A 14,647-nucleotide genomic window follows, 5' to 3' on the forward strand; every position below is an offset into this window, starting at 1 on the left:
TATCCCACTATCTCTACTCCAAAACCCTTTGGTCATTTTCATTCATCTATTGATGCTCTGCTTCTTCGGGGTGGGGGGTGGGTGGCGGGATGAACACAGAAAACCAGCAAATTGTTCTACACCCACTGACTTCCATTATGCACTGTGGTAATTTTGAACATGGGTTGCCTTGAACAGAATTTGTTTTCTTTGAACCTCGAAGATTCAAAGACATGGGGTCAGCTAGTCTTGTCGGGCAACTGCCTGTGGCTGTGGCACCTCCTTGGGACAAACATATACTGACCCAGCAGCGATTCTGCATGCAGTTTCTAGGAGCACCTGGACCTTAATGTCACCCGGGAGCCCCAGTGTAATCCAGTCAGCCAGAAGACAGCTTGCAGAAGGCTGAGGTGACCCAGGCTTCCAGTTGTCTGGACTTGAGTGCAGCTCCTCCAGCATGGTGGCTGTGCAGAAGAGTCACACCTTGGTCCACATTGCCTGGCTACTTGCTATTCAGTCCCTTGGTGCCTCAGTTTTACCAGCTGTGGATGGGATAGCAAGACCTCTTAATGGTGCCGCCACCTTGGACTTACCTTATTGTTTGCCATTGTTTGTTGGTTTTCTTTTGTTACCCAGCAGAGAACAAGTCAAGGAGACACACAGTCATCCCTGGCCCCTCCCCTTAAGACTTGCCCCAAATCCTGCAGCCTGAGCATCCAGCACCCCGAATCTATTTCCTCACAGACTTTATTTTCAAAGTTACCACAAACAGGAACCCACACACAGGGGTACAGGGCATATAGGAGCTGATTTTTCAGGGAAGAGACTCAAGCTTAGCATCAAAGGAGAGACCAGAGAGAAGCAGAGGGGAAGAGTCACAGGTTGAGAAGGGGGCGGGATCCAGATGAAGGCAAAGCCAGTCAGGGAGGGAGGGGAAGAAAGGGAGGAGCTGTTGTGCTGCCCAGAGAAAACCCTGGGGTCACAGTCACAGTAGCACAGAGCAGCACAGGACTAGGGGCATGGCAGAAGGCAAGCCCGTGCTGCAGGATGGCCTTCTGGGAGTGTCTAGCTGCCAAGATCGGGGAACTGCCCTGGGCTGAGAATCCAGGAAGTCTCCTCCTCCTCCTCCCTGCCGCTATGAGTCAGGCTGGGGAAACACTTTCAGTTTTGTTTCCTTGGGTGCAAAGAAACTGAAACTCCACACAAGTACTCTAAGGAGCGGATCATGGAGGATGACTTCCAAGTGTGCAGTAACTGGTAAGAAGGCATTTTCTCCAGGGCTGGCTCAAGAGAGGGGCAGAGCAGAGCATACAAATTCTGAAGTGGGGAGGATGAAGTACAGCACCTGAGGGCAAGCCAAAGGGAACTGGAACCTAAGAGGTTCCAGATCTCTGGATGAGTGCTCTGTGGTACCTCAGTATCACTGTTCACCCTTAGCTTGGGAGTTTCAGGCTGGCTGGTCAGCCATGAAATATGGAGGGACTGGTCCCTAGCAGGCTAGTTATTCCTGTGAGAGCTTAGGTCCCTACTGTGGGGCCCCAGCAGCATGGTCTTCCCACCCATCGGTGAGAGGAACCTTAAGAGATGTTCCAGGGTTATTCCTGTCCCCTGCCTGACAAGGGAGGTGGGAGGAAGAACATGAAGGACTGAGGAGGAGGCAATGACCGTACCTGCAAGGAAAGAAAGCTGGTCTCTCAGCAGATCCCACCTGTTGCAGTAACTAGGGTAAAACTCCCCCAAAGACCTTCGTTCCACTTTACCTTTCAGGACCTCTGGACTATGGAGTATGTAGGCAGTCAGAACAGAGAGGGCAGACAGAGTAAGAGATGTCATTCTGTGCTACTGTGGGTACAGCTGGATCAGGCTAACAGCAGTGAGGCCATGAGCCAGATCCCGGGACCCTGGGGACACCTCCCCTCAACACCTGGTTCTTTAGGGATATAGCCTGTGTTTCCTTTCTCCTGAGCTGCCATCAGCAAGAGCTGGTGGAATGAGCAGGCAGTATTCGTAGTGATGAGCATGTCAGAGGATACCCTGCCCTGCAAATGGGAGACTCCACTGGGTCTCAGCAGCTTTCTGGATAGCTGCAGAGGAGCCTAGGGACAGGAGACAGCTGGGTGGATGGACTTTTGCTTTTGAGAGTTGGGAAACCCTTGGAGGTTCTGAAGTGCGAGCAGGGCAGGGCTGTAGTGCCAAACGCTGTACTTATTTGTGATGGCCTTCCTAGGAGATAACTGGACAAGGATAAAGCTCCCCACCCCATCTCTGCGGGAGGATGGGAGAGGATGCTGGAGAGTGGTCCTGGGCACTGAGCCTAGGACATTTCACAAAGCAGGCAAGCACTCTGAGTTGCATTATCCCCAGTTCTGTTTTTCCTTTTCCTTTTGACACAGGGTATCACTAAGTTGCCCCGGGCTGATCCTGAACTCACTCCTATAGCTTAGGTAGGCCTTAAACTAGCCATCTTCCTGTCTCAGTCTCATGAACACCTGTGCCAACAGCCCTAGCTAACTTGGACATGTTTGAAGTACACACCTTGACACATAGTACATATCCATGAAACCATCCTAGAATCTAGGAAATGAAATCTATCATCACCCTTGAAAGTTGCCTGTTGCCCTGGTAACATCTTCCCCACACTCTCCTAGGCAGGGTGGTATTCTGCAGACGGCCCTCACACTTGTTTTATGATAGTGAATTTTTCTGACTCACCAGCACTAGCAGGGCAGGAGCGCATCGTCAGCATCACGTTTCTTTTGGAAAAAGCTTACCCCAGATATACAACAAGGCTTCGTGCTTTATACTAAGATACTGCACCTTTCTTCCTCCCCCGACTTCCTCCTGAAGCAAAAGAAGTGTGGCCTCTCTCCACTTCAAGCTCCATGAGGCCCACTGCCTGCGCTTCCTGGTCCTTTGCCCAGAATGTGAGGAGCCCATCCTGAAGGCAAAGATGCAGGAGCACGTGGAAGCTATGCACCAGCAGGTGAGCAGGTGGGACAGAGGGGGCGTCGGCAACTGCAGTCCAGCCTTCCTTGGCCTGGTGCATGACTTATTTAGCTCCTCCATGTTTGGCCTCCATTTTGGAAGTGAAAAGCGGTTTTTGTTTTGTTCTACCCCGAGGCTGTCCCCAGTTTCTCCCTTTCTACTCGCTACTGCAGGACTATGGATCCAGCAGAACAAGGGACCCTTTTCAAGAAAGGCTAACTGTTCTTAGAGGCTTGTGAGAAAGAGGCAGGAGGGCCCAGCTCAGTCTTCTTTCCTACCTTTTTGAGTCGGTCTCTTGGGGCTTTTTTCTTTCTGAGAATCAAGCTGAGGCAACCGTTTAGATTCAAACTCATCCAACAAATACTTCTTGAGCCCTGGGCTAGGCACTAGAGGAAAACTGGAGCAGCCACTTTTGGTCTCTGCCCTCTAGGATCTCATGGACCCAAATGTGAAGCACAGCGAGGCCAACTAGTGTAAGGAGAGGCCAGAGGCTGGGGCTGAACCCACATCTCTCTGTACTGGTTTTTGTGTCCTAGTTAAGGTTACTGCTTTGATGAAACTCCATGAAAGCAACTTGGGGAGGAAAGGGTTTTTGTTTGGTTTACATGTCTGTATCACTGTTCATCCTCAAAGGATACCAAAATAGGAACGTAGAGGCAGGAGCTGATGCAGAGGCCAAGGAGGGATGCTGCTTATTGGCTTGCTTCCCCCATGGCTTGCTCAGCCTGCTTTCTTTTTCTTTCTTTTCTTTTTTTAATAGAACCCAAGACTGCCAGCCCAGGGATGGGATGGGCCCTCCCCCATCAATCACTATGTAAGAAATATCTCACAGCCAGATCTTACTGAGGCATTTTCTCAGTTGAGGTTCCCTCCTTTCAGATAACTCTGGCTTCAGTCAAGTTGACATAAAACTAGCCAGAACAGTTTGAATAGTCTGGACTTATGTCAGCAGCATATGCAAGCCCTCCCTTGCTGAAGTTGGAGTGAATTCTCATCTATAGGAAAGCAGGATAACCTGGGAGAAGGGAGAGAAGAAGCTAGTTATAAAAATTTCCACCACCACTACTTTCCCACCTGAGTGGCTAGGAGAAAGAGAACAATCCCATCCCAGAGATGCAGATTTATCTGCATATGTACATATATATATATATATATATATATATATACATACATACATACATACATACATACATACATACATACATGCATGCTTAACAGAAGAGATTTCCACCATCCATGAGTTAGTAGTTAGTTTTTGTTAGCTTAACATGGGCTGTGGCCACCTAGGAAGAAGAAATCTCAGTTGAAGAATTCCATCAGATTGGCCTGTGGATGTGTATACTGGCAATTTCCTGATTAATGACTGATGTGAGAAATCCCAGCCCACCGTGCAGGTGGTCCTGGATTGTAAAGAAAGTGAGCCAAACAACCCAGTAAGCAACCTTCCTCTGTGGCCTCTGCTTCAATTCCTGACTCTGGGATCCTTCCTTGAGTTCCTGTCCTGTCTTCCCTCACTGATGGCTTCAACTCCCTAGGTTGGGCCTATGTCCTCCATCTTCCCACAGACCAAGGAAAGCCAACAGCACCCTGCCAAGTGCAAGTTCTGTGAGCTGGCCGTGCAACTCAGCAATCTGGATGTCCACGAGTCCCACTGTGGCAGCCAGACAGAGAACTGTCCACACTGCAACCAGCCCATCCCACGCGGAGTACTGGCCCAGCACAAAAACGTGTGTCTGAGCACAAAGAACAGGCCTGAAGAAGGTGAGCAGCAGGGAGAAGCTGGAGAGGGAGAGGGCAGCCAGACAGTCTCCTGGGCAGGATGCAAGAAGTAGAACCCTTGTCAGCACAGGAAAGTGTCCATTCTGTGTGTTTCCACTAAACCGGAGTAGCCTTCTTGTGTGTCTGTAGTAGCCTTCAATGACTGAATCAGGGAAAACAAGAGGCCAGGGATGGTGGCGTAAGAACTCACACTGAAGAGTGAGAGAAAGCCACAGGAAATCCTAAACATGTTGGGCTTTCTTTACATTCCATAAGACACAACACTAGCCTGGTAAGGTGCACCTGAATCATCCTGTAGATGAAAATGTAGAGAGATCAGGAAACAAACAAGGGCTGGAGAGATGCTTAGTGGTTAAGGGCACTGACTGCTCTTCCAGAGGTCCTGAGTTCAAATCCCAGCAACAACATGGCGGCTCACAACCATCTGTAATAAATCTGATGCCCTCTTCTGGTGTGTCTGAAGACAGCTACAGAGTAGTTACATATAATAAATAAATCTTTAAATAAAAAAAGGAAACAAGACTGGACACTCCAGCTTCCGGCTCTGAGCTAAATCCTAGGCTACTGCACATTTTTATCATTCTGTGATTAAAAAACAAAAAAGACAAGCAGAAACAGCTTGAGGAAGGAAGGAAGTCGCTCACACTTTGAGGATATAACAGCCTTGATGTGTTGGGGAAAGATATGACCACAGGAATATGAGGCGCTCCTTTCTGTCTCACTGAAACTACAGTCAGGAATCAGAGAGTTCAAGATGTGGGACTGTGTTGCAATATCCTTTTCAACCCAATCACCCATTTGTTGCATTTTCCTCTTCAACCCAAATAACCCCATTCAATGAAAACAGGACTCAGTAATTAGGAAAACAAACTGTGGTCTATTCTGGGCAGATTTACCACCACCCTCTCTATTCCCCTCCTAAGAAATCCCTCTCGCTTGCCGTGAACAGTGCTCTTGTTCCGGTTCAGTCCTCCCTCCTTCTCTTCTGACTCCTCCTCTTCCATTTTACTCCTTCACTCCTCCTCTTCCGTTTCCTCTCCTTTCTCCCACCTCCTCTCCTTAATCATGTATTGCCTTAACATAAATCTACAGGGCTGGGCTAAGAAGCCTGCACCTAGCGCCCAACTTCTTCCAGTGAGGCTCTAACTCATAAAGATCCACAGCTTTCTGAAGTAGCATTAGTAGTAGCTAAGGCCCAGGTGTTCAAACACATGAGCTTGCAAGGAGGGCGGGTGTTTTCCTTCAAACCACAGCAGTTAGGGATGGCCAGATGGGAGGCTGCTGCTACAAGACTAGGTTTGTATATTAGCTTTCTAGGATAACCTCATTCTCTTCCTCCTTGCTCTTCTTCTCTTCCTCCCCTCCCTCTCCCCTCCCTCTCCCCCTCTCTCTCTCCCTTACTCCCTCTTCCTCCCCTTCCTCTTCCTTCTCTCCTCCCCCCATCTGTATCTCCAGTTCCAATACTAGGCATTTGAAGCTAGAACCTCACACATGCTCTACCACCGACCTCTTTATAGGAGAGTTTACCAAAAGCACAGATGTCAATGTGACACATCTTTCCTTGACTTCATTGGTTGTTTTGATAATGTGATAACATGCAGAGAAAATGTGAAACCCCTTAGTAAATCCCACCAGGTCAACGCTTTACCCAAGGTCAAAATTGGCTGGTGGAAAGGCAGGATGTATGAGATTCATGTACTTTTCCCTCATAATGTTGTGCCTGCCTGGGCTCCTACACAACCAACAGTCCGCAACACAAGGTCATTGACAGCTTCAATACAACACAACTTTAACACCACGATGTTACAACCAACACCTGGTTGAATTGTAGAACTGGGAGCTGGGTAGAATAGCTCAATTAGGCAGGCTGGGCAGCTATCTTCAGCCCCTTTCAATTGACTAAAAAAGCTGTGCTCCAGGAAGTTTTCTCTTCGTCTGGGTCATCTTTTGTCCTGAGTATCACTGTAATACAAACAGCCATCCAGTTAGCCTTTCCTGTGTGGCTAAGGCAACTGGCAGGGTAGCAAACCCAAGACCTAGGAATGGTTAATGTCCATGAGTACAGGCCATGGGAGAAACCGGGGGAAAGATGGGCCACCCATTGTCAAGAGCAGTCATTTGTGATGTTTGTTTACTCAGGGAAGAAAATTGTATCATCTCCTAGAAGAAAAACCCTTTGTGATATTTGCAAACAAATGATTCCAGAAAATAAGTATGCCTCCCATATGGTGAGTAGCAATTATCCACTTTCTAGCTCTGCCAGGAGGCAGTTCATATTCCAAAGAGCAAAGTACGGCAGCAGATTCTCAACACATCTTGCAGAGCACAGTTATCAAAGGTTCTGACCTTTGTTTACTGCTGCTGCTGTTGTTTTCATTTTGTTTTGTTTTGCTTTGTTCCAAGGTTTCCTTCGGACAGACTTGCATAGTTGGGTTTTTTTTTTTTTTGTTTGTTTGTTTTGTTTTTTTTGGAGGGGGGCTTTACTTTTTTTTTTCTCTTACAACTTTATTTTTTTAAAAAAGAGGGATATATGTACAGATTTTTAAAGGCATTTTGGCATAACACTATATGAATATATTTTTGTCAGTACTTAATTCTTTTAGAGGTTTGATAGCATGCATTGAAATCCCACTAGTTGCATAGTTTTCATTTCTGCCTGGCTCATCAAAGAGCAGCTCTGGCCACTTCCCCTGCCTCTGACCACCTCTGAGCATCACCAACCTTCAGGCCGGGACATTGCAATATGGTCCTCAACAGGACCTGCCCTCTCAGGCTTTCTGCCTGCATTTGGGCTGTGACCTCCCCCAGGAGACTAAAAGGGCTTTCCCCACCTTCCTTATAATAACACTCACAGCATACTGGGTATAAAAGGGGACTCTAACGATGGCAGATGACGTAGCTGGTTGACTGGTTTTACTGGAGTGATTCTTCCATAGCCTTAAATGCCTTTTAGAACACTGGCAAGTTGTGCTCTTGTCTTATGAGCCTTCTCCTCCTGAGAAGGATCCCATAGCTTCTCTCCCAGAAACTTCTTGTCCCTCACATACTCACACACCCTGCCCTGCCCATGGACAGAAGGCTGTTTACCTTTCTAAACAATTATCTATTAAAAAAAAATAGAATGTCTCAGCACTGGGGAGGCAGAGACAGGCAGATCCCTGAATTTGAGGCCAGGCAGGGTTATATAGTGAGACACTGTCAAAAAGAAAAGAAAGAATAATAATAATAATAATAATAATAATAAAAACACTATGGAACAGCGGGAGTAAGGGGTCTTCGAGGTGACCTAGCCTTTTGATATTACAGCACCAGAAACATGCTATTCCTGGCAGTGTGGTGCAGGGGAGGGGGCTTTCCCTTTCTTCTCATCTTTACAAGTAGGATTTTCCTCTTGCCCAAGCCCCTAGTTACAAGATTGACCACCCATGTCTTCCAGTCCATTTGCAATGTAAAAGAAGACCACAGCCCAGTATATAACAGAAATGTATTTCTCACTGTTCTGAAGCCTCAAAAGCCAAGTTCAGAGTGTTGGCATCAGGAGCCTAGGGAGAGCCTTGCTGCCTCGAACAGCAAAAGAGCAGGCCAGCAGCCAGGTAGGCTGTTTGAAGCCTCGTTTATAATCCCTTGAGTGTGCAAGGAAAGGAGCCATCACGACCACCACAGCCCCCTATTAGCAGGAGTAACATTTGGATTTTATTTTAGGGGACAAAAAGAGACAAAATTTCTCTATATAGCATTGGCTATCCTGGAACTTGCTATGAAGACCGTGCTGGCCCTGAATTCCCAGACATCCACCTGCCTCTACCTCCCAAGTGCTGGGATTAAAGGCTTGTGCAATCATGCTTTATTTGTTTTCAAATTAATGTTTATTTATTTGTATATGTTTGTGCCTACTTGTCTGTGTGAGCAACACACGCATACAGTGTCTCTGGAGGCCAGAAGCTGTCATATCCCCGAAAACTGGACTTACAGGTTATTGTAAGTCATCTCTCTTCTAGCAAAGTTAGCTGTAAAATTGAATGTCTGCCTTAAATTATCCAGGATTAAAAAAAAAAAAATCACTCTGTGTGGGAACGTGTGCGTGCATGTGTGTTTGCTGAGTGAAGGTCTTGTAGGGATGGGTTCTTTCTACTGTTGGAGTTCCAAGGTTCAAATTCAGGTCTTCAGGCTTGACAACAAGCCCCCTTGCGCACAGAACCTCACTAGTCTTTACCCATCATTTCTAAGTGTCTATAGGAGGAAACCTTTCAGGTTATCTTAGCTGCACTGTCCAACTTTTGTGGCTGAACTGATGCTTGTTTAACTTCGCGCATTATTCACATTTGCAGAAACAATGTTCAGCCCCAAGAAATGTGGTATATCTTCGGGATGGAAGAACCATAGTCATTCCTCCAGCCCTTGCATCCATGGACACTAGAAATGGAACATCCACAGTGAGTAAAGATGTTCGTCCAAAGACAAAAATTAGAAACAGTTCAACAAAGCGAGAGACAAAGGACCAAAATGGCGCTGTGGATCTGCCTTTGATGTCTGGGCTTCAGCAAAGGGCTTCTCTTCCTAAAGGAGATGAAACCGCCTATGACATCCTCCGGAACTGTTGTCAGTGCCGAATCTTACTTCCTGTGCCCATTCTAAAGGAGCACCAGGTACCGTATTCTCCCCGCACCCCTAACTGCTTCCTCTTCTGGCTGGGAACCGGTTGCACAGTGTCTTAAAGCTCTCCAGCCTTGGGGTTGGGGTAGCTTCTCAGTGTTGTGACTGGCCAGCTCCTCCCCTGCCTCCTGCTTCTGTGTGTCCTGGCATTCTCTCTGGCTACCTGGTTTGTGTCACCTCCCAGCCACTGGGTGACCGGTGAAGATAGAACTGGCCCTCTTCTGTGTCTGCACCTATATCAGGCCCTATACCCCAAGGCTATAGAGTGAAGCCCAGGGGCGTCAGCAACCTCGCTCCAGATGGAGATATTGCAGAAGGCCCTGGCTCCAGGTGTGAAGGCAGTTGGCGGCTTATCTCCAGAAGCTGGCCTTCTCGCCCTGAGTTTTCCATCCAAGGCAATCTTCTTTTACTGTGGGGTTTTGTTTGGTTGGTTAGTTAGTTAGGTTTTCTTTGTTTGGTTTGCTTTGGGACTTTTTGTATTTTTTCCAAAACCGGGTTTCTCTGTGTATTCCTGGCTGTCCTGGAACTCTGCTTTATAGACCAGGCTGGTATTGAACTTAGAGAGCTCCACCTGCCTCTGCCTCCCCAGTGCTGGGATTAAAGACATTCACTACCACTGCTCTACCAGATGGTTGTTCCAAATTATTGCTTCTTTGTTTGTCTAAGACATTTGGAAAGGAAAAGTGTGTATTTCACCTTACTGCTGGGAAAGTTAGGACAGGAACCTGGTGGCAGGAAGTGGTGCAGAGGTCATGAAGGAATGCTGCTTACTGGCTTGCTTCCTCCTCATGGATTGCTCAGCCTATTTTCTTATAGTGCCCATGACCACCAGCCCACCAGTGGTACTGCCTACAAAAAACCTCCTCTCAGCAATTATCAATCAAAAAAAAAAAAAAAGCCACATGGATTTGCTACAGGCCAAAGTGATAAAGACGTTTTTCTTATCTTGAGGTCCCTCTTTCCAGATGACCATAGTTTGTGTTAACAAAAAACAAAAAAATACCTAACCAGCACACTCAGGTGTAGTGGTGAATTCCTGTAATCCTAACACTCAGGAAAAGTGAAGGAGGCAGGGGCTAAAGGGGTGACTAAGGGTTAAAAGAGCTTGCTGTGCAAGCCTGAGGATATGAGTTCAAATCTGCAGATACCATCAAAAGCCAGGTACAATGACTCATTCTGGAAACCTCAGTGTGCTAGGGGAAACGAGACAGGTGGGTCCCAGGGACTCACTGGCCAGCCAGTCTAGACAAAATGGTGGTTAAGACCAGCAAGAGACCTTATCCCAAACAAGGCAGAAACACGTCAAGAAAAAATACCAAGATGGCAATCTCTGGCCTTTACGTGGGGAAGCACAGACCTTCACACTCATATTTGCACGCCACACAGATTTCTAAAAAGGAAGGATAAGACCGGAGGACCCTGAATTTGAGGGCAGCCTAGGCTATGTAGTGAATTCAAGGCCAACTAAGTTAAATAGTAAGACCCTGTGTCAAAAATTAAGGAAATAAATAAATGGAGAAGGAAGACTAGGTAAATGGTTCAGTGGTAGAGCATTTGTCCATCATGCATGCAGAAGGCCTTAGGGGCAGTCTTCAGCATCACACAAGCACACAAGCTAATTCTCCTCCAGTCTCCAGTCACTGAGAAAGCAACATCAGCAGCCTGTGGGTGCCCTTTCAAAGCTTAATCTTCTCAGCATGAACCCCTTCAACAAACACTGGGCTCAACTGTCTGTGGCCCGTGTGCTAAGTATATTCATTACTCTGTCGTTGGCCTTTGTTTTTTTAAGAGGTGCAGTCCTTTAAAACAGGAGATCTAAATCCTTTTTTCAAATTTACTTATGCATTTATAAACATGAACTAATTTCATCCTCAGTGGGTCGCTTCCACACTTTTCTCCATCTTTGTTAGACTTAGCAAGTAAAAAATACAACATGCCGGATCAAATTTGAATTTCCAAGAAATTGAGACCATTTTTAATCTAAGTGTGTCCGCAGAAATCTACCGTTGTGGTCTATTTTTAATATGAAAATGCATTTCAGTGTGAGAGTGCATTTAGAGCTCATTACTGATCCCAGGTAAGCAGGAGGGGCTCTGCCCTTGTCCTCTGTGGCTTGTGACTGGCATGCATCTGCCTGGTTGCTTCTTAGTCTACATCTGGGTTGAAACGTTTCACATCTGAGCCCCTGCACTAGGATAGAGGAGGCTCTCAAAGTGCCACCACCACCACCACCACCACCATCACCACCACCACCATCACCATCACCATCACACCATCACCACCACCACCATCACCACCACCATCACCACCACCACCACCATCACCACCACAACCACCACCATCACCACCACCACCACCACCACCACCATCACCACCACCATCACCATCACCACCACCATCACCACCACAACCACCACCATCACCACCATCACCATCACCACCATCACCACGATCACCATCACCACCACCGCCACCGCCACCACCTGGAGAACCTATGGGAAAAGGTGGGCAGAAGGTTTTCACACTTGAGAACTATAAAGTCCACATGTACCAAATGGGAGCGCTAACCAGTTGCGCCTTTCTTCAGAGACAGTACAAGGTTGTAAACCGCTTCACTGGCTTGCTTCTGTTTCCCAACTCTGAATCTATTATGTAGGGAGAATAGCTGTCTCTCACACAGTGATTCTTTGGGTCTCTGAAGTTGAAAGTCAATGGGTTATCTGTATTTTACCCTGATAGTACCCATATACAAACACGAACGTTTGGGACTGTTGACATGCACATTCCTCCATCCCTCCGTTCTGTGACTTGGCACACTAACCAAGTAAACAACATGGCTCTCTAATCGCAGTGGCCGCGCAGAAGATGTGCATGTGTTTCTCCCCATTTACCCATGATGCCCACCTCCACTAGGCACTACCCCAAGTCTCCGGTCACCCTCCCTGCTCAGTCTCTTCTATGCAGTTCTGTCTCAGTCACAGGGTACCACCACCCCATGTTTCAGAATAAGGGACAGCAACATCCAGAGGTGGTGGTTCAGAAACTAGCAGCATGGGAGGGGTGTGGCCATGTGCCAAAGGGCTGGTGTAGCATTCGGAAAGCCCTGGCTTTGACAGTCCATGTTGGTGGGGAAGACTGATGACAGAAAAGCCAAGAAAGAGCTTAATAACTTGCCTCCCACTTGAAGCTTTTTAACATCTCTTTTCATTTCTTTAGGAGAAGTGCCTGAGGTTAGCTCATCAAAAGAAGAGGAGGGCCAGCTGGATTCTGAAGAGCACCAGTTCACACTAGCTTCCCAGTTCACACTAGCTTCCCAGCTTCCTCTCCTAGTGGTCACGACTTTGTTTTCCTTATCAGTCTCTGCAACCAATTTTTTCCCCTTTAATTTCTAAGTTTCATACCCGTTTACAATGTATTCTGGTCATACTTATCCATATTGCCTTCTGCCACCTCCTATGAACCCCTTCTTTCCAACAGTTCCCTGCTTTCATATCTTGAGTCCATGTTTGTTGGTGCTTGTGTGTGTGCACACACACATGCTAGCACACACATGCTCATCCAGGTCTTGTGTAGCTAAACACAGCTGATGTGTGCCTGTTTGCAACAGCCATGGCCATGCCAAATCTGGGAGAGCATTTGCTAGCACTCCACCTGGCCCCTAATCCTTTGGTTCTCACCGGCTTTTGGCCCCATCTTCCACAATGTCCCCTGGGCTTGTTTCATCTTGGGCTCAGGGCAAGGTAGTCTTTAGGAAAAGAGACAGGCTTTCATCTTTGGGCTTCAGAAGATGACTTTTCCTTCTTCTGAGCTACAGATGACTGGGAGAAAAGGCTTTCACTTCTTGCACTGAACTCCTAAGCACCTAGGTTTAACTGCTGGGTTGCTCAAGAGCCCCCCTGCTTTATCCTAAGTGTCTCTCTGTCCTTTTTCTTTACTTTCCTCATTGGTTCTTGTGGACAGGACAGGTTAGGAAAATGAGGCCTGGAGGGGAGGATACAGCAGGAGAAAGGAAGGAGGGAAGGAGGGGAAAATGGAAAGGAAGGGAAAGAGAAGGAGGGAAAGAAAGGAGGTGAAGGGAGGGGAGGAAAGGACAGTGAGACGTTCCCAGAAAGTAGTTGAACTGAGCGTTCTAAAAAGGCTGATTGTTAGAAGGGTTGTGGGGAGGTTGGCATGAGGCAGGTCCATCTTGAGCTATCTTAGCCCTTTAAAAAGCTGCTAATTGTCCACATCTGTGTGTGACCTAACATCCTGTGACTCCTAGGTAGCGTTTTGGAACATATGAGCAGATCCCAACTGCTAGGAAGGTCGTCACATGCATCTGGTGCCTTTAGCAAAGTCTCCCTGCTTTACTGTGACCACCTACTTGTATCGCCAGAATTTGTAAAGTGACATTCTCAGTTCTGTTATTTTAAAACTTCACAGAAATTGTTGCCAAAGTCAGAACACGGATATCTGAGGCAAACTGGGTCTGTATTTCTGGATCATGGTCACTCATTTGTCCAAAATAAACTATCTCTTCATTTCCTGTGAACTGTGTTTTTCACGACGGTGATGGAGAGGGTGACAAGGTGAAGTCCCCCTCCGGGAAGGTATCTGCCAATCTGGGGACAGACACAATATTCAACCTTTAGCCCTGGGCTTCAGCACAAAGGCTACCCACCAGGGTCGGTAGGGCCAAGGATTAGGTGTGCACCACCTTCTGAAAGCCAGGAAGGGAGACTGACCTCAGCTTTTGCAAGTTTCAAGTCCTGTCACCCATCCTTTGGGGGCGAGGTGTTACTTCATTTGAGGATAAGACAGTGGAAGGCCATGGCTAGTGTGGGATGGGAGGAGGCCTCATCTGGGCGTTGAACTGAGTCTCAGAGGTCCTGGAGGTCAAAACTGGAGGGATCCGACCTGAACACGGTGGTGCGTTCAGACCTCTCGCGGCTATGCGCAGGGGAATGGGCAGAGCGCCTGGTGATCCTCCTCCAGCCTCCTGCCTCTGCGCGCTTTCCTGGGGGTTCTGCAGTGCCCTCTCCTTCGCCTTCAGTCGATCTGGCAACTCCCGGGTTTGGGACTCAGTGACCGGCAGAGGGCTAACAGAGCCAGTGGGTGGCTGCGCGTCACAAAGGCGCCGGGGGGGCCTTGGCCGAGGCAAGCGCAGGGCGCCACCCCTGTTGCTCTCGGAGTCGGCGTGGGAGCAGCAGCGCGGGCGGAGGGGCAGGCGCGCTCGGCGTCCCTGCAGCCCGAGCCGGGCGCAGCGAGCCGG

General features: G+C 47.8%; 1 protein-coding gene across 1 annotated transcript; it reads left to right on the forward strand.

Moving 5' to 3' along the window:
- The first annotated feature begins 1,170 nt into the window (after positions 1–1,170).
- On the forward strand, positions 1,171–13,202 carry XAF1 (XIAP associated factor 1). The gene is made up of 6 exons (XM_080922928.1): positions 1,171–1,236; positions 2,827–2,962; positions 4,530–4,725; positions 6,883–6,971; positions 9,072–9,389; positions 12,613–13,202. Exons 1-6 carry the CDS (start codon positions 1,205–1,207, stop codon positions 12,685–12,687), a joined length of 846 nt encoding a protein of 281 aa, XP_080779054.1. The 5' UTR covers positions 1,171–1,204; the 3' UTR covers positions 12,688–13,202.
- Positions 13,203–14,647: the final 1,445 nt, after the last annotated feature.

This window comes from Micromys minutus (assembly GCF_963924665.1).
Source record: "Micromys minutus genome assembly, chromosome: 10".
Lineage (NCBI taxonomy): Eukaryota > Metazoa > Chordata > Mammalia > Rodentia > Muridae > Micromys > Micromys minutus.

Bases quoted from the DNA above. Each gene is read 5' to 3' on its own strand.
- XAF1 (XM_080922928.1), top strand. From the start codon at position 1,205: ATGGAGGATGACTTCCAAGTGTGCAGTAACTG. The intron at 4,726-6,882 runs GTGAGCAGCAGG...TTGTTTACTCAG, and splicing joins AAAGAACAGGCCTGAAGAAG to GGAAGAAAATTGTATCATCT. The intron at 9,390-12,612 runs GTACCGTATTCT...TCATTTCTTTAG, and splicing joins CCATTCTAAAGGAGCACCAG to GAGAAGTGCCTGAGGTTAGC.